This window comes from Haemaphysalis longicornis, unplaced genomic scaffold (genome assembly GCF_048455015.1).
Source record: "Haemaphysalis longicornis isolate Haplotype H1 unplaced genomic scaffold, Haemaphysalis longicornis Haplotype H1 scaffold_14, whole genome shotgun sequence".
Taxonomy (NCBI): domain Eukaryota; kingdom Metazoa; phylum Arthropoda; class Arachnida; order Ixodida; family Ixodidae; genus Haemaphysalis; species Haemaphysalis longicornis.
The window spans coordinates 32,832,471-32,858,155 of record NW_027526245.1 but is presented as its reverse complement, the minus strand read 5'-3'; the positions used below and the strand labels follow the sequence as shown (position 1 = coordinate 32,858,155).

The 25,685-nt window shown below is 49.2% G+C and overlaps 1 protein-coding gene across 1 annotated transcript in view; it reads left to right on the top strand.

The window, feature by feature from the left end:
- The first annotated feature begins 2,592 nt into the window (after nt 1-2,592).
- LOC144164833 (uncharacterized) overlaps nt 2,593-25,685 on the top strand; it is a 145,651-nt gene continuing 122,558 nt past the window's right edge. Inside the window, 2 exon segments of the mRNA XM_077695094.1 lie at nt 2,593-3,136; nt 3,138-4,090. Of these exon segments, the coding sequence (XP_077551220.1) occupies nt 2,594-3,136; nt 3,138-4,090 (1,496 nt within the window). The 5' untranslated portion in view covers nt 2,593.

Genomic DNA, 25,685 nt, shown 5'->3' with positions numbered 1-25,685 from the left:
TTGCTCCGTTGCCACAACCTCGTTCAAGGAGCATTCCTAGTATCCTGATCTTGGACACTTCAGGAATAAGTTGCCCTTCTTTCGTATGCACTTGGATGTTGTGTGCATAGTCCCTTTTACGTCGGCCGGAAGGCGGAATGATCAGTAGCTCAGACTTGGACGGGGAGCATTTGAGGCCCGTACCGGCCAGCTGCTCCTCTATCACATTGACAGCTTCCTGTAGCGTTTCTTCAATGTGGCCATCACTACCTCCTGTCACCCACAGGGTAACATCGTCAGCGTATATGGTGTGCCGGACGTCTTTCACTTGTTCTAGGCGGTTGGCTACGCCGATCATAACTAGATTAAAGAGTAGCGGAGAGATAACGGAGCCTTGCGGTGTTCCCACACTGCCCAGTTGTTTCTCCGGTAACTCTAGTTGGCCTGCACAGATCTGGGTGTATCTTCCCGTGAGGAAATCTCTTATGTAGTTGTAGGATCGCTGACCCATGTTGAGGTTGGTCACTTGTTGGAGGATCGCGGAATGCTGAACTTTGTCGAAAGCATTTTGTATATCGAGTCCGAGAATTGCTCGATTATCCCGGGTAGTGGTGTGGTCGACAATTTCCCGCTTGAGGAGTAACATGGCATCCTGGGTGCTAAGCTTTTCACGGAATCCCACCATAGTGTTTGGGTAGAGTGCATTGTCCTCTAGATACCGTTGCCAGCGATTCATAAGAACATGTTCTAAGACCTTGCCAATACATGAGGTAAGGGAAATGGGACGTAGGAGGCCAGACTGAGAGCGAAGGGGTCAGCGGGGCTGGAGTCGGTGTTGGCTGGAGTGACTTTGAGCGGCCGCGCAGCGCATTCCTGACGCCGGATTACCGCGGATTACCGCGGCCGGCGGGGCGACCGGTTGGGGGAAGCTTCAAAGAGCATCTCTCGCGCAGTAACTTGTGTCACGAACTACTTTTTAAATAAAAAAACAAACAAAAAACAACGTGTTATGGTTGAGTTATGTAACATGTTGACTTATGTAAAGAAACTGCAACAAAGTTTACAAGTGGTGCACAACGTCACTCGTGCAAGGAATTTTTTTTAACTATGTAGCGGGCTACTTCTATACGCGGAGACGTCACCCGGTGCTGGTCCGTTCGTGCAAGAGTTGCCAGTTCGTCCGGCGCCGGGCTGTGGTTTCTGCTGCGATAGTTTTACGTTCCGATCCACACAGTTCGTTCCCTCGTTTCTTTGGCCACTGTTTACTTACGAAGTCAGCATGCTGAGCGTGGATATGTGCATCAGCGCTTGTGCGACACTGTGACTTTGTTGCGCATTTGTGCATAGAGCCTTTCTTCCTTGACTATGTGTGTGTGTGTGAACACGTGAGTGCGTCATGCCGAACAAGTGTTGTGTACCTCGTTGTCGCGGGAACTACAAGAACGGTTCCAAAGTACGGATATTCCGATTCCCGAAGGATGAAGAGTTGCGTCAAAAATGGATTCGCGCTATACCGCGGGAAAACTTCCTACCAACAGAGAACACGAGGGTGAGTAGTTCTTCAGTTTTTTTTTTTTTTTTGCATATTCCATTCAATAAAAGATGCGCTTCAATTATTAGAGAGGCATTACCAATTTTTGAATATTTGTTTGCTAGGCACATGCTCAGCAGTACTGCTAACGATTAAAATTTAAAGCAGAGGTGTAAAGCACTAGCCACAAAACGTGTTTAGTTACTTACGCGAAGACTATTTTTTCTTCAGGTCTGTGAGCTTCACTTCCACCCGGAAGACATCACAACCGAAACATCGTATACAGACGACTCGACTGGGCGAACAGTCACTGCCCCCTTGCCGCATGCGCGCCTACTCCCAGGGGCAATTCCGTCGATATTCCCCGACTGCCCCAAGTATCTGACCTCACAGCGCAGCGCGCGAGAAGCTCCCGAGGCAAAACGATTGCGCCTGGAGTCAAGCGCACTGCAAAAAGCTCTTCAGCAATCGGCCGAGACATTCCAACATGAAGTTGAAGAGGACAGAATTCAGTCGCTCAAAGACCTGGCGGACTACGTGAGATGCAATTCGTCGGCTTTCTGGCACGCAATAGAAGCGAACGAACGCCTCATCCTGCTGCACATCGTTGACGAGGATGCCCCGAGCATTAAATATTCCTTCACGATCAAGCAGGATTTGAGCATAGTCTTTCATTATTTGAAGGCCCCGACTCAGAAGCTCGGACGTAACATCTCGGTTCTCGATGTAGCGTCAGGGAAGAGAGAAGTTATGGAAGTCCTTGAGGCTATTGAGAAATGGGACCGCGACCTGATTTCGACAGCTACCACCTCGAAGGGAGATACTGTAGAAATTGTGCGTGCGCTGCTTGCCAAGCTGTGTGAAAAAGAAGAAGAGGACGATGTCCACACAGTCAAGTTTTTGATCGAGCAGCTCAACCTTTTGTCCGAGAAAAATGTGCGAAGACGCTACTCGCCCGACTTCATGGTGTTCGCCTGCCTTCTTTTTACCATTTCGCCTCACGCTTACCGGTACATCCGCAGCTCCGGACACATCATTCTTCCGCATCCTGTAACCATCCGATCAGTATGCTCGTCATACAAAATGAACCCTCAGCTTGAGCACCAGCCGTCTACTTTTCTGAGATACATGGCGAAGAGGATATCGGACCTGGACGATCGCCAACGCGTTGTTACGCTAATGGTGGACGAAATCCACATGAAGCCTTTTTTTGAGTACAAAGGCGGAAACATCACTGGCATTGCGCACAACTCACCAGAGGCGGCAAACAGCGCTCTTGTTTTTATGGTTCAGAGCCTCACGTCAAAATTCAAAGAGGTAGCCCATATAGTGCCTGTCCGCTCTGCAGACGGGAAGTTCCTGCACGAGGTGCTGAAAGAAGTCATTTTTGGTTTGGAGAAGATTGGCTACAAAGTTGTATGCGTTGTAACCGACAACAACAAAATCAACAGGAAAGCTATGGAGCATTTTGATCTGTCTTCTCCAACTGGCTCGTCTTCGGAGACTCGCTTTGTTTATGAGCATCCGTGTGATCCTGCAAGGCCATTGTTTTTTGTGATAGACCCAGTTCATATTTTGAAGTGCATCCGAAACAACTGGCTGAAGCAAAGTAATGACCAGCGGTGCTTTTTTTTTTCCCGAGATGGATTCAGAACACACAACCGAGCGGCGCATGTTGACGGCATCATTTCAAACCATCAGAGATGTGTACAACGCTGAGGTTGGTCAGCTACTCAGGCATGCTCACACGCTGACTCGGAAAGGGCTCTTTCCGACGGACATTGAAAAACAAAATGTAAAACTTGCGCTACAGATATTCCACAACTCCCTCCCTCCTGCCCTGCGAGCCCTTCAATCGAAGCACAACCTTCAGTTTGTTGAGGGAACCGCGGCTTTCATTGATATTGTGCTGACGTGGTGGAGGATTGTGAATGTCCAGACACCATGCAAGGGGAAAAGGCTGAGGGATGAGCTCCAAAGCCCGGTGTCTTCTCTAGAGGACCCGCAAGTGGACTTCCTATACAACCTTTTGGACTGGCCGGACGAGTGGAAGAATCGAACTGCGCAGTACGACAGCGGCAAGTTGACCAAGGAAACTCACGCTGCTCTCCACCAAACAACTCATGGACTCGTGGAAATTGCTAGGTACTGCCTCACCGAGCTCCACATGCTCTACGTCCTGTTTGGCAAGATCCAAACCGACAGCCTGGAAGACCGCTTTGGGAAATACAGGCAACTCGCAGGCTCGCAGTACCACGTGTCCATACGACAAATCTACGAGGGCGAAAACAAGATGCGTTTGCAAAGCACGCTGCCGACTCTCAGTAAACCTTCCCAGCACGAGAGTCACAGAGACGAGCAGTGGGAAGACCTTGACCGAGACGAGGGTGCAGCACACAGCTACGCAGTCGTTGCACACAGCTACGCAGTCGTTGAGGAATTGTCAAAACGAGACGACTTCTTAACCATTCCCAATCAGCGTCAAGTGGCGACAGATCTCACTGTGGATCTACTCACTGAGGATGACCCATCTGATTTCGATGGATGTGATGCTGGACACACGAAGGAGATTGTCCTTAAGTACATTTTGTGGTGCAGTTCGAACATTTTGCTGAAAAACTTCTGCTCCAGAATGAATGATGACATTCGTGACGCCAGTGAAAAATCGAAGAAAAGGAAGCTTCAAACACTGAGCAAAAAGTAGAATGTGTGTGGTTTTCTCCCCGGAATAAATCGTACTTGATGATCAAGATGTTGAAATCATTCGTCTGATTCTCTCGATCGCCGTGGCGGTGAAGCTAGAACATCAAAACTTTCACAAGCCGGATGCAGTACTTTGTTACTCCGTGGAGCAATGCTAGGATGCTCAGTAAGATTTTTTCCACAAATCCTTTATTCGGTCTAATTTAGCCGCAGCAACTGCGAACGCGGGAGCGTTGGTTCAGCTAAAACGTGCACGAAACACTGGCTTTCCGCCGCATTCACCGGCGTAAATGAGCCCCCACCCTCTGACGTCACCGCGACAGCCCTACGGCCTTGAAATCTAGTCGGTGTTGCCTCACCTCGAACTGGAAAGAGAGAGAAAACATTTATTGCCCAGTCACCGACCTAAGTCCAGGTCAGCTAAACGACGGATCCTGAGGCGTCACTGTCTTCATAGTAGTCCAGAATGTCCTTGGAGATCTTCTGGATATGAAGGCAGAGAGCCTCCTGGGCGGCCCGAACGCCTGTTCCGGGCGGGGTAGCCAGCCAAGTGTCCCACGAGGTGATGCGGGAGAGGGAGGGGTGAAGCTTCGGGGGGTGACAGTCCCAGTAAGAAGGTCAGGTTGGGGGACCGGAGCACTTGCGAATGCGATGTAGAATGTGGTGAGATGGGAGGGAGCGGGTATGAGCCTGGCGCAGAAGAACGGTTTGGGCGCGAGTGAGGCGCGGGTCTGGAGAAGGGTAGACTTGGCGGGCGAGGCGATAGGAAAGTAAAGTGAATTTACGGGTCTCGCGATCATGAAGACGAGTGGTAGGAGGATGGTATGAGGTTGGCCAGAGCATAGACGGACCCGGGGATAGATCTCGGGAAAGCGCGTTTACTCTTGCGTTGCCGTCCATGTTAGCGTGGCCAGGTACCCATACCAGGACAAAGAGGTGAGAAGGATGTCTGTTGAGAGTGTCATTTACTAAGTTAGAAGAAAAGGGGTTGACGGTATAGCGTAAATAATTCCGGATGGCGGATTGCGAATCTGTGAAGATATAAGTGGGGTGTTCGGTGGAGGTTGTGAGAGCAGCATGCTCTATGGCAAGAGCGATGGAAGCAAGGAAGGAAGTAAATTTTATTTTCCTGAGCACCCTTAGTCCAGGGCGCCGTCTTGGGAAGCCGTGGCCATGGCTTCCTCCTCTCTGGACGTCAGCAGGAGCTGTGTCGCAGCGCTGGGGTCAGCCAGACTTGCCTCCCAGGATGCTAGAGTTGGATTCGGGATGGGGGTCAACTTGCTCTTCTAGGGAGGTGGCATCTGGCGGGCAGAAAAAAGGCGTTTGTGCGGAAACCAACGACGAGTGGCGTAAAAAGGCTGCGGTTCCTATTTGCGTAGAGGGAAAATGACTGGTGTCTGTAAAATATACCGCTGATCCTTGCTTTTCTAGAAAGGAGACACGTTTGGTGAGGGCTTTACAGCGTAGAAAGCGGCGGGTGGCATGCCTGGAGGGGTTCATATTCTTAGGCAGGGGATATGCGGATACGAGGGAACGTGGCCCAAGGAGGGGAAGTTGTGGGGATTGGAGGAAGCGAAGAAGTAGGGTAGGCCATCGTCTGCAACAGTGCCAGACCCTGGTGAGATGTCTGAAGGCGCTGAAGTTGGGCTTGTTTGTGTATCTGAATACGTTCTTCTATAGTGTTATATGTGCCGGTCGCGATAAGATTGTTAGTAGGACCGTAGCGGGGCACGCCGAGGGCTATGCGGTAGAGCTTACGGAGAGCTGCCTCTAGTTTGGTTAGTTGGGTGGTCGAACGGGAGGTTGCCACCGACCCCGTTGCTGACAGTGAATGGACTATTGGCTCCATACCAAGCTTGCATGCACATGGCGTTTTCCAGTTCCGCGACTTGACGGCGTACCTCAATCGACCACTTGGCTGCACTGTCAGCTGTGACTGCTTATGTGAGGAAGGCGAACTTCTCCAGCTGATACACTCAGCGTGTCCACAGATCGACCAGTCAGTTCTCGTGCAGGTCGCCGAGACATATTCGAAAACTACGCGTGCCAAGAGCGTGCGGGGTAGGAAAGGCCGCGGTAGGCGATCTTAATAGCTTTCCAGACTTCGAAACTCGATTACCCCATGTCTCCCTGCACGGCTTCGTTGGCGACCCGGCTACGCATTCAAGAGCGGCTGTCCCAATTCTTCCCGCTCGTGGCGGCGCGGCGCTATATCCCCTCTCGAGCTCCTGCAGGCGATAGACAGACAACTGCATCGCCAAATGTAAGGCCTGGTATGAACAAACCTAGATCGCGGTTCAGGAATCGGTTTCAACCTTACATGCCCCGCCGGTGCATGATACGCTGGGATCGAAGAGCCGCCTGCCGAAATGCGCTTTTATGTACTTTGCTGCCTCGGAGCAGAGGGCCCGGAGACCCCACGGTACTTGCACTCATTGCAAGTCAGGGGTTCTCCTCCCAGGGTTACCGCGGTTGTAGCGGCACTTTTTAGGCGCGAAGCACCTTAGGACCTCGCAATGTCCGTAATCCGCGCGTTCTCCGTCGTGCGCGTGCGTGCTGCGCTTGCGCGAGGAGCATTGGATTGAATTGAAATGGATTGAATTGGATCAAATTGTATTGTATGGGATTGCATTGGAAATCGTTTTAGCAGCAGTGAGCACTCTCACGGGTGATTTACGGTAAGAGCGATCCCCAGTGCTTCGCCCACTCGTCATGATTCACTTCGTGGAGATGCGTGAATGTTTCATCCAGACGCACAACTGCCTGTTTTTGTGCATTGAAGCGCAGACCAATCCATACATTTCTGCCTGGCAGTTGTCAAGAAGGGGCCTCTAGGCCCTGGCTGTTCTCTGCCATTACGGCCAAATCGTCTGCAAACTCCAAGCCGGGCCCGCGGTGGTTTCTATTGGCGATGGACATAATCCGGGGCCTTTCGGATTTTTCTTCCTCCATGCCTTTCGGTATGGGTCTTTGGCCTTTCCAGCACACCCCAGCCCTCCTGGGTTGAAATAAATTATTTTTATTGTTAGTAATGTTATTGAATCTGCAGCACTGCCTGCTCCAGTCCTGGCGCATTCAGTGTGTATAGCCAGGGCGATAGCGGACAGCCCTATTGGAGGCTTTTGGTGGGGTCAGACATAACGGTGCCTAGGTGCGCGTTACGACTGTATAGCCGCTACATTCCTTACAAGAGATGCGGTGGCAGGCCAAGTGCAGACCGGCAAGTGAGGCGCATGGGGAACGCTGTCGTGAGCCTTCTCCACACTGAGAAAACAGCGCAGTAGATAGGGTCCGTTCTTCCTTGCGTGCTATTTCGCCGCACTGCAGTAATGACGAACAGCTGGAAAGCAGCGCATGTCGTCCCTATACCAAAACCTGGCAAGCCAGCGATTGTACTAGAAAACCTTCGGTCTTTATCACTTACGGCGACGATTTGCAAGCTTGAAAATGCTAGCCACTCGCTTGGCGTGGTGGCTTGAACAGCATGGGTATCACGTACCCCGCGCAAATCGGCTTTCGCCCATCACTTGGCACGGAGGACGGGCTTAGTGTTTTAGCAGCGTCAACATTGGCGTCAACCCGCAGTCATGTTGTACGAGCCTTCCTGGCAATGGACATTCAAAAAGCCTATGACAACATCAGTCACGCTGCTATCCTGGACTCAATTGACTCAATTGAGTCCAGGATAGCATGACTGATAGCAGCATAGTATGCTGCACCTTCCCATGCGGGTGCGGCAGTTCGTCCACTCATCTCTTCAAGACAGGACATTTGCCATACGCCTTCACAGAGAAGCTGTTGGGTCCTTTGTTGTCCGGGTGTGCCCCAAGGATCGGTATTGGCTCCGACCTTGTTTAATATGGCATTGGCGCCTTCATGATGTACCGGATGTTAAATTTCTCATTTACGCCGATGACATCACCGTGGAGCACATGCACTCACCATGACCTGGAAACTCAAGCGAGTTGCCTGCAATCAGCCTTAGATGTGACCGCAGCATTTGCCTCTTCGGTGGGCCTTCACCTTTCACCAAGTAAAACAACATACACATCTTTTGCAAACCGCTGCGGCCGCCGAAGGCTGGCTGCTTGTCCTATCCGCCTTCAACTGGCTGGGCAACTATTGCAAGAGAGCCCAACAGTCCAAGTCCTGGGTTTGATGACACACCAGTCAGGAACGGTGACAGCTTGCATGGCTATAGCTCAGGCTAAACACCAAGCTGCTCAAACGCTAGCACTAATACGCCGTATCGCTCCCAAAGCTGGTGGAGCCAGCTCACACGTGGCGCGACAAATAGTGAGAGCAGTATTACAACCGTGCTTGGCCTACTCTGCTCAGTTCCAGCATTTGAAGGCAGCGCAGTGCGATCGACTGGAAGCAATTAAAGGGACCCTGCAACACTTGCCATCGACTACTAGCAATGTATTTTGGGATAAAGTCTATTGTCCCAGAAATCTCCTCCCGCAAGAATGATGAAAATCCGTTCACAATTAACGAAACTACGCGCGACGAGAAATCGCGCATAATCGTTCCCTCTCAACTCGACCGCGCACAACGCGACGAAAGCTGCGCGCTCTCTCCCGGAGAGGGGGGCGGCTCGCGGCGTTCTTTTCGGCGGCCTTGCGCAGTCTCGCATACGCTGCCAGTCCTACCACAGCGAGTGCTTTCCGAGAAGGTCAGTGCTACCACTTTTCCTAGTACGGGATCACCTAGAACGAGATGCCCTTTTTGACCAGTTTCCCTATGACCAGTTTTCCTAGGACGGGTTGGCTGAGACGAGTGGGCCGGTTCCCGCCATAGAGATAATATACTGATTCTAGAGGGAAAGCGCGCCGCTGAGCCAATGCATTGGAACCGTACGACACACAGTGGCAGACATGATACAACGATTTGAAGGTTGCCAGCTGAGTTTTTGCTTACTAAAAACGGCGAAAGCGATGGGTTGTAATCTGGCAACGTGCTACTGTGGCGTTTCCGCGTCCGGCGGCGTCCGGCTAGCGAAGCATGCCGGGATTAATTGTAACATGGCGGACCGCTGGCCAGGCGGATTTTGTGTAGGCGGCGTCGACAGCGTTGCGTAGTTTATCTCCTGTGGGTAGGTAACCGACGTGTTTTCGGTTTAGCGTACGTGTGACTTGTATGTACTGAGACTATTTGAGCAAGATGTGGCCACGCTCACACAACACTTGCGCGCAAGCTCGAATGCGACTGATCGCATGCGCGAGGACGCCAAGGAGTCAGCTGATCCGTACTGGGCGCACAGAAAAATGAATCTCCGTATGATCTCCGTGCATTTTCGCGCTGTGCCGCTTTATTTGCCATTCTGTGACATTTTGCGAGTCGCTCAAGGCTTTTCAAACGAAGTGAAGTGAACTGTGGCTTTAGCTCAATGTAAAACCTTTATTGACACACAAAAAAAACATCGCATGGGCCAACGCTGATATTGCCGGTGAGTCGCGGTGCTTTGAAGCACAGGAACGAAAGAGCGCGGTCGATCGCAGGCCAACGGAGTGGAAGAATGCATGCCAAGGGAGTATGCGAAATACAGTGCGCGGCGTCTCCCGTTTTCCTTTCTGTCTGTATTCGTCAAGTTCTAGCTGCTTTCCACCACTTCAAAGGGAAAGCTTGTGGGACTGAATGCGCAGTATTGAATGGGCAGTAATTTACCGCACATAGCGCGCGAGGAGAGAACACTGACTTATTGATTTATTGTGACTGATTAAAAAAGAAACCGCATTTCGTTACCTATTTTTTCGTTCTACCTTCACGAACGATTGCGCGAAAGTTCGAAGCACGAAGAGCTGTAAGAAGTTTCATGAATAAAACAACTGGAACCGAAGGATTATAAAAGCTCTTTTTATTTCTCTTCCAACGGGAACGATCGCTGGCTGCCACTCCGTAGCCTGTAGTGAACTTGCGGGAGTCAAGGTCAGATCGGAATCGCTGTTCCGGCGTCAGTTGAGGGGCAATAGATAGGGCGCTTAACGTGGAGAAAGATGACAGCCTCGCAAGCGTCCGGGGAGGCACTTGCTCAGCGCGGGCATCCGAGTTGTATAACTTGTATACGTTTTGCACGCACGCAGATCTGAGCCGGAGACTGCACACACACACTGCGCAGGTCAGGCGCAAGGGCCTCGCCACTTCCTAGCACACTTAAAAAAAATCGAAACCAAAACTGAACTCCGCACTTACTCTTTCTTCGCTAATTAGAGCTTAATTACACTAAAAGTTTTTTATAAAGCTAGTTTTAATTACTGAGGCAATTATTGTAACTATTTTGCTTCAGTTCTTTGTTTTAGTTAAATAATTATGGCAGAAATTTTTAGAAGGCTGAATACAATTGATCTGGCAACCATGGGAATTGTATCATGTCAGCGCCCACGATTCGTACGGTCTCTACAGTGGCTAGAAGAGGGAAGTGTGATTACCGCCGGTGGGCTCCTATGGCCACCGCCGTCGCCGCCTTTCATGCATCCGCGAGATGGCGCTAGTGGTCGTTTACACGTCGATCTGAGCGCGCGATACATGGCCGCAAGCGCGTTTTGCGATCTTTTCGTTCTAAATTTTTATCGCGCTTCGTCAGAGTTATGCTAGATGTGGTGCTGAAATTTTGTCTGGGATAAGCCGCTGCCTTTAGAGTCACTGTTTTGTGCTTGGTTGCACGACGGATAATAAATGTATGGTTCCAGAAGTTGCTTTTCGGGGTGTCGGAAGGCGAGTAAACGTGGCCCAAGTGGCAGGGCAACACACCTCGAGCCAACAAGCCGCTCGGGCATTTCGATCCGCAGTTAGCGTCGCGCGTAAATTTGAACGCAACACCCAAGGTAAAATCCTGCGCTGGTGCACCATCTCACCTTGAATGTTGTGCATGCCGTTTCTCCAGCCGGATGCGAGCCCAACGATCTTCCCAAACGTGCCACATTGCCTCTCAAAGCCAGTGCCCAAGAAGAGAAAACCAAAGGGAAGGTTGGAAAAACAAATAGAGTTGCGCCTCCACAAAAATATGCCGCGAATATGGAAGGGTTGTCACTGGACGAATTAAACGACGCCCCCGCGCATATTGCCGCCAACTCTCTAGATTACCGAAATGTCATTATTCCAAGTCAGGTAAGCACATTTTTAGAACATTTATTTCACCGCAGGGCATAAATGAAAGGGTTCGGTTAAATTAGGATGAGGAATTGAAGAGTAATTAGGTGAATATAAAATCTTAATGCTTTCTCTAAAAAACTGTGAGCGGTTAGGATTTGTCAAACTGCCTTTTTGCTTATTGTTTCTGGTAATTATAAATGGAGAAGTATGCGAAACGATCGAAACATTTATTGTTCTCATTATTATACTTACATAACAATTAGCAGGTGTCAATTAAGCGTCACCGTTGGTTTTATCATTTCTGCAATTACGTATTGTAATATGAATTTCTTCATTCTTCAGGCAAACCTATTTATAAAACAAATTGAATTTAAAGGGGTTTTTTCGTCTTGTCAACTATGCTTTGCTAATATGAATTTATTCAATCAAATGTTTTATGCTTGTAAAATATATCGTGTTTTAGTTAATTACTGTCTCAAAAAAAAAAACGAAACGAGCACGAAACTAATATGTGTTTTCTTAGCTGAATGAAAGTACAGTGATTGATAAAACATTCAGCCGTTGCTGTAACATTTTGATAACTACACCCGGTTTCATTAAATTATAATCGGCATAGAAAACTGTCCAATAAATTGTGCAGAAATGTAAATATTCAGTGACCCAAGGTGACTATCCATGCCAAAGAATTCAATAATCTAATTGCAACTTCCCTTTCACGGACCGCTTTTTGTTTGGGGGCTGTGCCTGCGCCTTCACATTTGTGCGCTAAAAGCGACTGTAATGAAGCAAAACTCAGAAGTTTCCCGGCTGGCCGCTTGCGCGAGAGCATTTCAAGACGGCATATATTTCGAGACAAATAACGTGTTCTGTAATAGGAAGCGTATATTATTATATAGTTGCTGCAATTGTGAAATAATCTGAGGTAAAAAAATGTGTCGCAAACCACGGAGCTTATCGGACTGCAACTGACGCGGCGTTGACCGGCACGTCGGGCGACGGCGTGTTTCCGTCTCCAAAACGCCGTAACACCAAAACTTCCGGTGACGTCACACAAAAATAAAAAACAAAAAACAAATACGCAGAAGCCGTTTATGCATTAAGTAGTAATAAGGATACTTATAAAAAGTAAAAATATTGCTGCGCGTGTAAGCATTTGCATCGAAACGTTTCACGCATTAACGAAAGTGGGGCGGATGCGCCACGAGCGCCTACTAGTGGCACTAGTGGTAGAAAACACCCGTAAAAAAAAAAAAGAAAAGAAAAAGAAACAATGGCGTTTTCTGATGTGTGCGATTCGTCCCACGAAGTTTGTGTAGGAACTGTACGAATGTAGTACATCATAAGGCTCTAAAGTCGTCTGCGCCGTGTGTGTCTTGCCAAGTCGTCATTTGTGCGTGAGGAAGTCGTGGTGGGCTGTTTTTACTCGTATCGTCGTCACCTATATCCTGCCGAGAACGTCCTGGCTTTATTTGTTGCTGGTGTGATGTGTGTCTGTGTAAAATCTCCCTGATGGAATTTGAGTGGCTTTGTTCTACGACAGCAGTGGTGACAAGCTACAAGGGTTCTTTTTCTGGCTGTAAACATGGGCTCACCCGACGTTAAACGTGAGGCCTACGTAGCTGGTGTTACAAGTCACATTCTAGTTCACTCTAATGACAACGGAAGGTATCCTTTACGGAGTGGTTTCGCAGGTTGCTCTGGGTGGTAGTACAATCGGAGCAACGATGCGTTTTTATCCTGTACACAATCGTCTGAGACTGCGTATCTTACAAACAAAGCACTATGAACGAGCGCGAATATTGTTCAGGTAATCAAATGCGCTGGCGTTATATAGAGTGTTTCATGACTGCTATGGACTATGGTTGTTCGTAAGCATAAGTAGTTATGTCGGCTGTACAGATGCACTGCACTGCACATCGTGTGTGTGTGCGTGCGTGCGTGCGTGTGTGTGTGTGTGTGTGTGTGTGTGTGTGTGTGTGTAAGGTGGTGCCACATGTTGGCATCTACGGATAATATGGTGGCACCTGGTGCTTCTGCGAGCCACTACATCTTTCCCTCCCGGGGAACAAACAATCATTAGACTAGACAGTCCTGTGTGCTCAAATCACCAATACGGTCACTGTTTGTGTGCAGAAATCACCAATACAGTCACTGTCTGTATGAGCCCTGACAGCTGTCGAATCACTGCATGTAATCTTGGAAGTGCACTGGAGGTCTGCGATTTCTCCTGGGCCGGTCAGGTGGTGGCCCTGGCATTGAGTCCATTTCCCTCTACCGGTACACTGCACTCCTCAGTGCCAGAGCCTGGAGCCAGACTTTGTGGCTGCGAACCTTGCGGCTGTGGTGGGCTCGGTGGCACATGTGGTGGTACAGCGCGTGAAGACTCAAGTTTATCTGCGGATGAACTTGCAGATTGTGTTTGTGGCGGACCCCCAGGTGCAGTGATCCAAGTCTTCGATGGTGCAGCTGTACTTTGGTAGTCCGTCAACAGGGGCATGTTGTACGTGCAAGAGTTGTCCTTAGTTTCTTGCCCTGGTGATGCCTCTTTTGGTACCGCTGATAGCTGTGAAGCGTTCCAAGTTAGACCGTCTTCCAGATAGAAGGACCAGCGGCCAATTTTTTTGAGGATTTTTAATAGTGGTCCATAACTTGGAGCCAGGAACTGGCCCAGGAACTGGTTTCTTCACTCGTATGTAGGTGCCAACTAGGAACTTGGGGACTCTTGCAGCTCGCTGTTGCTCAGCGTATGCCTTACTTTTTCGTTCACACTCTGGGACTCTTTTTCCTAGCGGGCTCATCTCCCGTGAAGGATTTGTGCTGAAGTCAGCTGTCAGCTGACCAATGACGTCCAAAGAAGTTCTCATGTGTCGGCCATGTAGAAGAACGGCCGGGGAGAGATCGGTGGTGCTGCGAGGGGTGGCTCTGTATACTCCCAAGTACTCGGTCACAGTTTCCTTCACTGGACGCTGCTCGAGCAGAGCCAGTTGAATGTATGACTTCAGTATACGATCAAATCTCAACGAGACCACTTGCCTGTGGGTTGTACACGGCAGAAAAGATGTGGTTGATTCACGGTCTTCAAGGAAAAACTCAAATTCCCTTGATGTGAAGTCGACCATGAACAGACACTATTTCAGTAGGGTAACCCTCACGTACGAAGAGTGCTAGAAGCAACTTCGTCACCGTGTGAGTGGTAGCGTCAGTGCAAAAAGCCACTTCTGGCCATTTTGAAAAATAATCAACTACTTAAATGGCAAATCGGTAGTCCCCAGGTGCACGCTGAAAAGGAGCAACAACGTCAATAGCTATCTTGTCCCAAGGTTTGTCAGGAAGAGGAATTGGCTGAAGTGGTGTGGGTGAGATCTTGGCACTTTTTTCCGCGTGCTGACAAACGGAACTGCAGATAGCTGTTTCATCATGTTTGACTAACCCTGGCCATCATACTTCTCTTGTAGGCATTGTTTGGTTTTCACGATACGAGGGTGGGATTTGTGAGCCAGCTGGACAAAAGTTGCTGTGAGCTTGACAGGAACTACGATGCGCTTAGTACGGAAGAGCATGCCATCAACTGCTGTCAACTCCTTTTGGACTTCATAGTATGGAGTCAGCTTAGGTGCCTGATTCTTGCGGGGCGGCCACGATGTCTGCACGTAACAGGAAACTTCTCGTAGAGTGTTATCCTCCACTGTCACTTGTCTCAGTTCATCTTGACGTACAGACGTCACCAGAGACACTATTTCTTCAGACTTGCGTGGTTTCGTGGTGGGCGGTGACAACTTGTTTGAGTGCTGTGGATGCATTTCGGGGCGTAGCATTTTGGGGCCTTGTGTCAACGTTTTACTTGGTTTGTGTCAATGTTTGGCCACAGTAAGGCAATGTAATTCTGTGCCCACAATCTGGAGGCCAAAAGCTTGTACGGCATCAATACCCAGAAGTGATGTTCCACTTGGGTAATGTGGAAAGTCACTACAGCTGTTTCCAATTTGTGCACAGTGAGGGCAGGGAACTGTCCACGCACAGGAATTTGTCGAAGTGAAAAATCCAGTAATGTTAGTTGCGATTTCTTCAGCTCGGTGTGGTCTCTGAACAGGTTTTGAAAGCTTTGTTCTCCCATTATCGATACAGCTGAGTCAGTGTCCACTAAAAATTTTATGATGTGCCGGGGTGATGCCAGAGAAACAGGTTGAACCCCGACATCAAAGTAGACACCCGTACGCTTAATTATCAGTGTGAACAGTAAGAATGTTCATGATACTCTCAGCGTCTTCCTCTGGAAAAATTTCGGCGACTCTTCCACACCCGCGACGCAAACTTCTACAGTACTGTTGAAAGTGACCTCGAGGCGGCCACACGTGAAGCAGGTTCAACCGCGGGCTACGGAGGTTGACAGTTGTCAGTTTTGTGTGCCGCAATTTCCACACGCGGCTGTGTTTCTGGAGTACGGGATGACAGCGCCACTACATAGGACACTACAGTAGTATTCTTTACAAGTTATGAAAAAGGAACCAAAGACATTGCTGGATTTGGACCCCGTCATTGCAGAAAGCTGAAAGTATGTGGCCCCGCGGCATTACTTCACGTGTTTTTGATAAATTGATTTTAAAAATCCACTTACACGCAGTGTTTCATTATGCCTGCTACGCTGCTGGTTCGTTGTTCCCGTTGCTAATGAAAGTGGCATCAAAGGGGCCGACTAAGGGTGTACTGATCTCAAATTGCCGTTATTTTGTTGGCAGTGTTGGATTCTGTCTGAAGTGTCGTCAGCTATTAAAGTTATTTTGGAATTGTGCAGTGCATTTCTGAGAAATGAACCCAGCAGTTTATCTTTCCTTTATTTTTCTTCAGAGTTTGTAAAATGACCTTCGTGAGCAATAAAAATGTGCTTTTGAAATTGTGCTTCATAGTGATGGCTGGAGTTTCATGATTACATTTTGGTGCTTGTGCAGTTTAACAGTAGAGTATAAATTTTTCCAAAGGAGTTTACAAAGTGTATTGGCAAACAGTCAGGTGTCCAGCGTCCCCTTACAACGATAGAGCCATTATTCTACCAAGTGGGACAATTTTTTCAGAGACTTCCCATAAATATTTAGTTTGTTTAGATTCAACACCTCTTCCATACACTTGGAAGTTATTATTGTTCTAGCAACTATGACGAGTTGGAGGGGCTTTAGAGTGATGTGTCACTGATTTTCAAGCATGCACAGTTGCATCTGATTATGCAGCTGCTGTAAGAATAGAAAATGATGCGGCATATCAGAATAGTTCAGGACCTTAGCGCTTCATGTTGCTGCATTTCAATAATATTCTGGCTGTACAGCTGCAGTAAGAATAGGAACCGGTTGCCCAGCAGGTTGCAATGGTTTGATGTCAGTCCTTCGAGGTGCTAATGTTGCTCCTTTGCAGAGGTGGGCTGTTGCTTCTGACTAGAAGGCTATGGCAAGAATTGCAGACTTATGTAGTACGCTGGAATGGATTCATGTGAGGCCCTCGGGCTGTAAAGCCGCTGCTTCTCAAGCACACCTCGTTTACAGCCATGAAGCCGCGGTGAGAGAACATGCCAGTGCTTGAGACTGTGAAGTTGGTGCTTCTCATGAACACAACAATGTAATTTTTGTATAGGACCCACACCTCCACCATCACCTTTGCGTGCACAGCCTGGACAGCTTTCATGGTGCGGAAAACACTACTCGAACACTGCGCCATGAAATAATTTTCTTTATGTTGTGCGATGGCTTATGAAGATACAGCATCACTTTCACCTTGTTTTCATGGGGATTGTGCATTTTCGTTTTGCCTTTTAAACTTAATACAGAGGCAGTCTGCAACTGCCTTAAGCACTGGTGTCAGAAAACCCTCTGCAGAAAAGCCTACGAGTCTGGCGGTCAGTGTGTTCCTGGATTACGTGGACACAACTTTTCTGCAGTGCACTGCAGAAACGGAATGTGGCTATGCCTCATCAGCGATGGCTCAGAGGTACTGCACTTGCCTCATATGGGGGAAGTACTGGGTTCGAATCTGCGCACCGCCGGGCACCCACTGGTTTCTTTAATGGGTACAGGTGTCCCTGGTCGAGTGCGGACTTTTGAAAGGATAACTCACGCCTGGAAAGCTGCCTTTACCCTTGCGAGGGGCTTCCGACCTTTGTCAATCTGGTGGGGCCCCGGCCTTCTACAACACCGCATTGCCGAAGGGAGGAAGAGTCTGGCGGCATGTCCTACCACAGGCGGTTACTGAGTAGAGTGTGCAACGTTGCTGTGGAAGTCGCCATGTGCATTCATGTGCCTTGGTGGTGCCGGGCACCTATTGAGAAAATAGGTACAAGCCTGGTGCTCGGCCCTTGTTACCACTAGAAGATGCTCCTGGCGTGTGACTACACTTGAAAAGTTGACCCAGCTTGTACAGGAATCACCTCTATAAAATTAGGTGGCTAGAAAGTGCAATTTTTTTTTTGGTTTGTGTCCCCACATGATTTATCAAATCAATATAAGAAAAAGGGACTGCTAGCACACATCTTCACCTCAAAAATTGCAATTAATGGGACAAAAAGTCTACGCAAATTGTAGCAAAAACTGGAAAGCGGCAATAAAGTACATAAGTAGTTTACTGAAACACTGGCACTGTCGCCAATTACTGAAATTTTAGAAATTGGAGCTGAGCTGGTGGTAGATAGCGGCATTGGAGTTGTAGAGAATAAGTGAAAAAAGTTTTGTCAGTGGCACCTGCATGATTTCGGTGACACAGGTTTTGGGAAATACATTCTCAGATGTAGGCTATAATTTATATTTTAAGCACCTGCAATGCAGCCTACTAGGGAATGGTGCTATGAGATGCCCCGTACCCTACACTGTACCAACAAAGTGACGTGACTCTGGTCTCTGAACCACTGTTAGATGGTACGGTCAATAAACAAAACCGTTCGCAAATGACAGTCAACAGGTGCAGTTTAATTTTAACGCTCTCTTTATCTGCTTTTGCTGCTAACCTTCCAATTTTGACACATACGCGTTCTGGGGAAATAGAAATTTCGATAAATGTGAGCACGGCCCCTGCAAAAATGGTCCCAACTCAGCGATTATATCACCGTTTGTTAGCTGGCTGAGAAAGGAATCGTGCAATGTACTTTCCGCCCTTGCATTTCAGAAATAAAATACACAGAACTACAACTTTTTCGGAGGCTGTGTTTTTGTTCGTGAACTTGACTAAAAATAGTTACTACAGGTGCAGGATGCGCTCTTTATCAAGCGAAGATAAGGTGACGGGGATTTCGAGAAAGCCCTTGCTTATATATCGTTCCGTCTACTCGGAACGCCAAGCAGCTTTCCCGGCTCACAACTCGCATAGAAGGCAGTCTGTGTGCATTTTTACCATACCGCTACCGCGCACTGTTAATTAGTAAATACCCTTAATAATTACATTGATAATTACAGGTTCGGCGACGGGCCTCGGGGCAAGAAACCGCACTGAAATGGTCCATGTGAAAAGCTTGGCATACTGCTGAACAACAAAGCGATCACAACCATCACAACCATTGTCACTCGAGAATGTAAACACAAGCAGCGCGCCATCGCCTCCTGTACGATGATCGCACTCGCCCACTGTTTATTATTATATTATTATTATTTTTTTTATAACTGCTGCTACCACTAGTAGGCGCTCGTGGCGCATCCGCCCCACTTTCGTTAATGCGTGAAACGTTTCGATGCAAATGCTTACACATGCAGCAATATTTTTACTTTTTATGAGTATCCTTATTACTACTTAATGCATAAACGGCTTCTGCGTATTTGTTTTTTGTTTTTTATTTTTGTGTGACGTCACCGGAAGTTTTGTTGTTACGGCGTTTTGGAGACGGAAACACGCCGGGCGACGTGAAAACGAGCGTCAGCGCCACCGCGCGGTTGCATCCAAGAAGCGCACGCGAGCCGCGGCGCCTTCGTCACACTTCCCTATTCTAGCCACTGTACGGTCTCGGAGCTCGCTTTACCCCTCTGGTTCCCGCCTTCGATATATCACATGCCGGGTAGTTTTCTTCTTTTATTCGCAACGCGGAGGGGCCTATTTCCGGTCTGGTGCCACAAAAAAGCAGGCATGGGTGCCTGCTCGCAAGTGCGCGCTTGGGCTGGTAGAGCGTTTTTGAAGCAATAAACGTTTGTAGTCGAGTGGTCCCGTTGAAAGGGAAGTATTGAGCTCATCACCCAAACTCCGCGCGCACTCAAAACACAAAACAAACGGCAAAACTGTGCTTACAGGTTCAGGCATAGAAGAGGTTCGTACACAGCGATGACGACGACGGAAATGGGAGAATCTAGCCGCGAAGTTGACCAGTGACGTACAGCCGATCGAGCAGCCATGGCCTATGTGACGTCCCTTAGGCCATACCAGGGGTTGCATAATGAGGACAACTGAAGAGAGAGCGGTTGGTTTTTCCGCGTCTTTCACATCGGTTTGCGCGCTCACCGCTTCACGTGCACGTGTAATATTTGGCTCAGGTATTCCTGGAAGTGTAATCTAAACGTCGCGCAGGTTTACTTGCACTGCTCAAGGAGTGTTGCAGGGTCCCTTTAACAGAGAGGCTATAAGAGCAATTACTGCGCTCCCGTCCATCACCCCTATAGTTTCTCTCCAGGAACATGCCCAATTGAACACGTTGGATGAACTTGTTCATCAACGTCGCAAAGCTCGAGAACTGAAGGCTTCATTGTGTGATTCTGTGCGAGCATTAATAGCTTACGCAGTCTCGCATACGCTGCCAGTCCTACCACAGCGAGTGCTTTCCCCGTGGCAGTTCGTGCAATTGAGCGGCAACAAGCCAACTGACCTTCGTCGCCCACAGTCGAACAATTCGGCGACTGCCCTTCAACAACGCATCATCGACATGGATAGCCACCTTCCACTCGGCTCTACCATATTATATACAGATGCCAGTATTGAAGACACTGTGATTACCACTGTCATCCATTACACTAGCCACCAAGCCCTCCGTAAGACATCCAGATTTAAGGTTCCGGGACCTCCAGCATCACTCTGAGCGGAACTTGTAGCCATTAGAGAGGCTCTCCTGACTGTAACCGGGCTCACTTTGCGGCCCGGGGCTTGCATCGTAATTCGCACCAGGATCCATGCAGCCCGCTTACTACGGTTAGTGAGCCGTAGCCCTATGCTGGCCCAGACTATTCACCACCTTGCGGCACGAATTTCTCACAAGATACTGGTTGAATGTGTTCCGCGTGACCTACTGACGGCCCACTGCAAGGCAGACGCAGCAGCCCGGCTAGCAGTCTCAATTCAATCTCCGACTCTCCTGTTAGAGCTGGATGATGCGACTCTCCTGCTGACTAGAAAGGAACACCTCCGGCGCCGCGCTCGTGCAATAATTCCACCGTGTGCTGCCACCCTCCCCCCGGTTCTTACCCGTGCCGAGGAGGTTGCGCTTAGGAGGATCCGGTTGGGGTGGCCTTAACTCCCGCCGTGACCCGCCAATCACCCCAAAGATTGCCTTACAGACCCCGGTCCCAGTTTGCCACCGCAGCGATGCAATAGCCGACATACACCACTTGTTGTGGTCTTGCCTCGCTTTGCGTCCTACGAGACTGCGACATCTTGTGGCGACGGGCCTCCGCGTAGACGACGCATCCGCATACCACATGGATATATGCAATATGGGCCCCATCATCGTTCCCTCCTAGACTTTATACGCGAAGCGAACATTCTCATGTTCATCTAACAAACTTTCCTCATCAACTCATACCCCCTATCTATGCCCTGCGGCAAAATAAACGCTAAAAAAAAGTCAAGCGCCGGTACCGTTCGAAACCCGTTTTGAAGTTCTACCTTTCCCATCGGCCCATGCACTGATCCACTTATTATTCCCGCCAACAGGCGGCAGATCATGGTAAAGGTGATCAATCGATGGTCCTGTATGTTACCTGCATAAATACGCCGCTTCAAAACCACACACACTACCCAGGTGCCATCGTCGCGGACAGGCACACCCGTATATGGCGGCTGTGAGCACATCTGTCAGTTGCTCCCTCGAGTCAGCACCGAGGACCTTCAGTAGCCGAGCTGGCATGTCATCAGGACCAGGGGATGTGAGGGCAGCGATGTCAGCTAGAGCCCTATCCACCATGCGTCTCGACAGGGCCCAACGCACACCAGCCTGGCTCCGGGTGCATTCGGATGAAGGCGGATCGCGCTGTCCGCCTTATCGACCGAGTAGGTATGATAAGAGAAAAATCAAACCCCCTTTCTCAAGAAAGAGATGGTTAAAACGCGCAGCTTCCTCCCATGGAACCTGATCGAGTCAAAGTCCGAAATCCAAACTTCTTCAGTCGTTTCGGACTGGCGCAATCGGATAGACGTTGGTTCCAAATGCGAGGGGCCCCTCGGCTCGATTCCGACCACGGGGGCAGTTTTTTAAAGCGAAGCTTTAGTGTCCTCACTGATACCGTTGTACGTCAATACGCCCTGCCGTCATGCCAACTTTCTCTGACGGGGATAATGAACGATCGTGGGTTAAGAGGAGGAGGAGGAAAACCTTTTACTTTATTAATGTACAGGACAGAGTTAAAGGGAGGGAAAGGCGGTTAAGCCTCTTTAGCGTGAGTGGTATTCCTCAGTCCGGGATCCCATTGGTCGAGGCCGCCCCCGTGCTCGCTGGACGAAAGCCCGCTGAGACTCCAGGTCCGAGCAGCCGGACAGGACCGCCTGCCAGCCCTCCCTCGCTGGCTTCAGTTTGGCTTTTATCCCCCGACTATATTTGCAGGCCCCATACCATATGATACGTGTGTGCCAATGACCGCAGAAGTTACACGAACCCGAGAAGGACGGGTTGATGTGTCTGAGCATTGCGGGGCTGTTGAATGAGCCCGTCTGCAGCTGGCGAAGATGGCGCTCCCCAGTTCTATCCAGGCCCTTGGAGGGTACCGGGAACGCCTGCCTACCGAGGCGCAGGCGTGTTGTGACCTCAGAGAATGTGGTTAGCGGGTAAGGTACGGGCGTATGGTCAGAGCCTGCGAAGTCAGAGGAATTCCGGGGGAGAGACGCTCGGGCGGCTGTAAGAAAAAAGCGGTTCCCCCTCCTCGCGAAGCAGTGGGAGTGCGAGCTGACTAGCTGCCTGCTAGAGACGCAGGTTAACCTCGTGTCTCGGGCAAGAGCATCTGCCACGCCTCGCGGCTATCCGGACTAGGATCGAAGGCCACCCACAACAGCACTTTCCGCTCCGATAAACGTTTCTCTCCTCCTCCTCCTCCCGTAGCCGTAACCGAAACCGGGTCCCTCGCGTTATGAAGCCGGCGTCTATCCGATTGTTCCATTTCGACATGGTCGATGCGAACGCCAAGCAGCAGGTACCGATTCGGGCCGTACACCCAACCCAAGCGTTAGGCCTACGGAGGGCACATGTTGCTGTGGGTATTTTAAAAAATTGGTGCGTGCCTCCAGTACAGTGTACTTGAAGGTAGAGTGTGTTGTGCGGGGGAAAACCAATGGAGAGAGCGGGTCCCTTTTGTGATGAAAAAAAATGTATGGAGCGCAGGCATTCCAGTAATAACTCCATGCCAGAGAACTCCTGTTGGAGCTAGCGCCCCCTATAAATTTTTCAATCAAATTCAACAGTTATTTGGGCTCAACAGTTTTCTCTTTTCGCCTCCATTAGAAAAGCGGCCGCCGCGGCCTGGAACGAACACGGGTCCCTGGGCTCAGCAGTACAACGCCTTAGCGGGTAAAACGACCAAAACTGAAACACAATGACCGCAAAACGAAACCGAAAACACCTTTGTCAAAATTCAAAATTCAAAATAGTAGAGCGCGCAACACTTGCGTGCGCTCCCGCGCCAGCTGCGAACGGCGAGCTCCAGCAATCTAGAAGCTTCAACATGGCATGATCAACATTCTATCCCTGGTCAATCCCCTGGAAAAGGTTCGTGGAAAAGGGTTGAAGAGTCTAGTCCACTGTACAGGTGCCGTCAGAAGTAATTGGAGCACGGGAGCTGGGGCCGAACCGCATATGAGCGCCGTATAGCTGCACCGGCGGTAAACTAAAGGAGTAGAACACGCATGCGTGCCTGCCGACGCCGATAGCCCCTGTATACTTCTAAACCCCCTTCTTTTAACGCGGCTTCAAGAATTGTTCGCTGCACACTGGTCTCAGCGATGGCGCTGATAGCAGACCCACCTAAAAATATTGAAAAACAAAAATTGTCACGTCAGATTTCTGTGATTCCGACGCTTCTCAAGCAGCTCGCGTGCGCTGAAAGCCTGAGAGCGACGTTGCCAGATTCCGCCTCTGCTATCAGCGCCATCGCTGAGACCAGTGTGCTGCGAATAATGCTCGAGGCCGCGTTAAAAAAAGTGGGTACAGAAGTACAGATGGGCTATCACCATCGGCAGGCGCGCATGCGTGTTCTACTCCTTTCGTTTACCCCCGGTGCAGCTACACGGCGCTCATATGCGGTGCGGCCACAGCTCCCGTGCTCCAATTACTTCTGATGGCACCTGTACTTCAAGGGCGTCGTCGTCATCATCATAACTATAGAGAACGTGGATAAAGTTGGCTTTGCCGCAGGGCGTTTCGGCGTACACCACCACTGACGGCGCAAGTTAGCCAGTGTAAGCTTTGCTTGAAGAGGCTGTATTCGAACCCGGTCTCGTTGTCACACAATGAGTGGTGGTGGCTGGCCGGGGTCAGCTCTGTGCAGGGAGCGGACAATTGCCTTCACTCGTTATGAGTTACATGAGCCTAGGGTTATGACCTTGCTGTGCACAAGTGTCGGTACCTTATCTTTTCCTTCCACATACAGCGCACGTCCCATGCAGCCGCAGCGTCCTCAGCACCTCGTCACTTGGCCTCCAGTGTTCTCGGTTGGCCTGGCGACATCGCTCGTCCCGTCTCTTTCACCTCTATAAATAATTTTAAAAAAGACACCTTAGCTAACATTGTATAGTAAGAGTGGTTTGTAACTTACCTGCCTCTAATTTCTGCTTACTGTACTTATTTGCTTTGTTGCCTAACTAACATTGTATAATTAGGAAATGTTCGTGCTTCATATTGCCTTTAATTTCACTCACTGTATTTGTGTATTCCCCACTTTCATCTGTAATGCCTTCGGGCCCTGAGGGTATAATAAATAAATAAATAAATAAATAAATAAATAAATAAATAAATAAATAAATAAATAAATAAATGTCCCACGATGTGTTCCTAGCTTTGTGTGCCGCCTGTCTACCTATAACACCGTGAGGGTGTGAACGACCGAGCGCGAAGTGTGGACAAATTCACAACATTATATCTGGGCCTGCCCCTCAAACTCATAGGAAACCCGTTCTACGGAACGAATTGGCAGGCACAGTTGGGGTCGCCACTGAGTACCACTGATGGTGCAATCAGCACCATCCACTGATTCGCTTCAGGGCCGGATTAAGCAAAATGGGGGCCCTGGGCTACTGCGCTAGTGTCGGCCCTCGACTCCCCCCCCCCCCCTGCATCCCCTACGCCTTTTTTTACCCGAAATAAAAATATCTCTCTTTCTCTCTCTCTCTCTCTCTTAAAGCCTCCGTCCCCACCCTCCCCCCGCTCCACTACTAAAATGTACCATTTTGTTTTATTTTAGCTAAAAGCAGTTTTTTATTTTAAAAAAGGTATTCCAATTACAACAGAACAAAGTACGATTAATGGGATTCATGCGATAGTGATGCATCAGATCTGTTTTTGCAACACACAACACAAACGCAGTCACTAACACGACCGTCGGAACTCGCGATACGTGTCCGTTCCGTGGCCGTAAACCACAGAGCGGCCATTGGTACAGTTTGGTCCAGCTCAAGAAAAAAAGAAAAACACCCAGTGAAAACACCAACAGCTATGTTTACTATGTGAATTCGCTTTATCTAGATATGTTTTCTTAAGCGTTTGGTTTTATGTGGGCCCCTAAATCTATAATCTCGTGAGGAGACATGCCGTTGTATCAAGAACAGTGTTTATTGGAATTCAACGGAAGCATCACAGTGCGGAAATTGTTATTCATGTTATGCAATAAGTACATAGTAGATTCGGTATATATTCATTTTAAGAGCTTGCAAGCACAAGAAAATAGACAATATACCTCAGATTAAATGACAAACTTTAATTATGAAGCATTTCTTTGATAATGGCTCAGGTAACAAACGAAGAAAAGAGGACACCAAATACACGTGGTGCGAACGAACGCCATTTGTAATGATTCGAGAGAAGAAAACAGACTACTACCCGCCGCGGTGGCTCAGTGGCTAAGGCGTTGCGCTGCTGAGCGCGAGGTCGCGGGTTCGATTCCCGGCCGCGGCGGCCGCTTTTCTGATGGAGGCGAAAAGCAAAAACGCCCGTGTGTACGAGATTTCGGCGCAC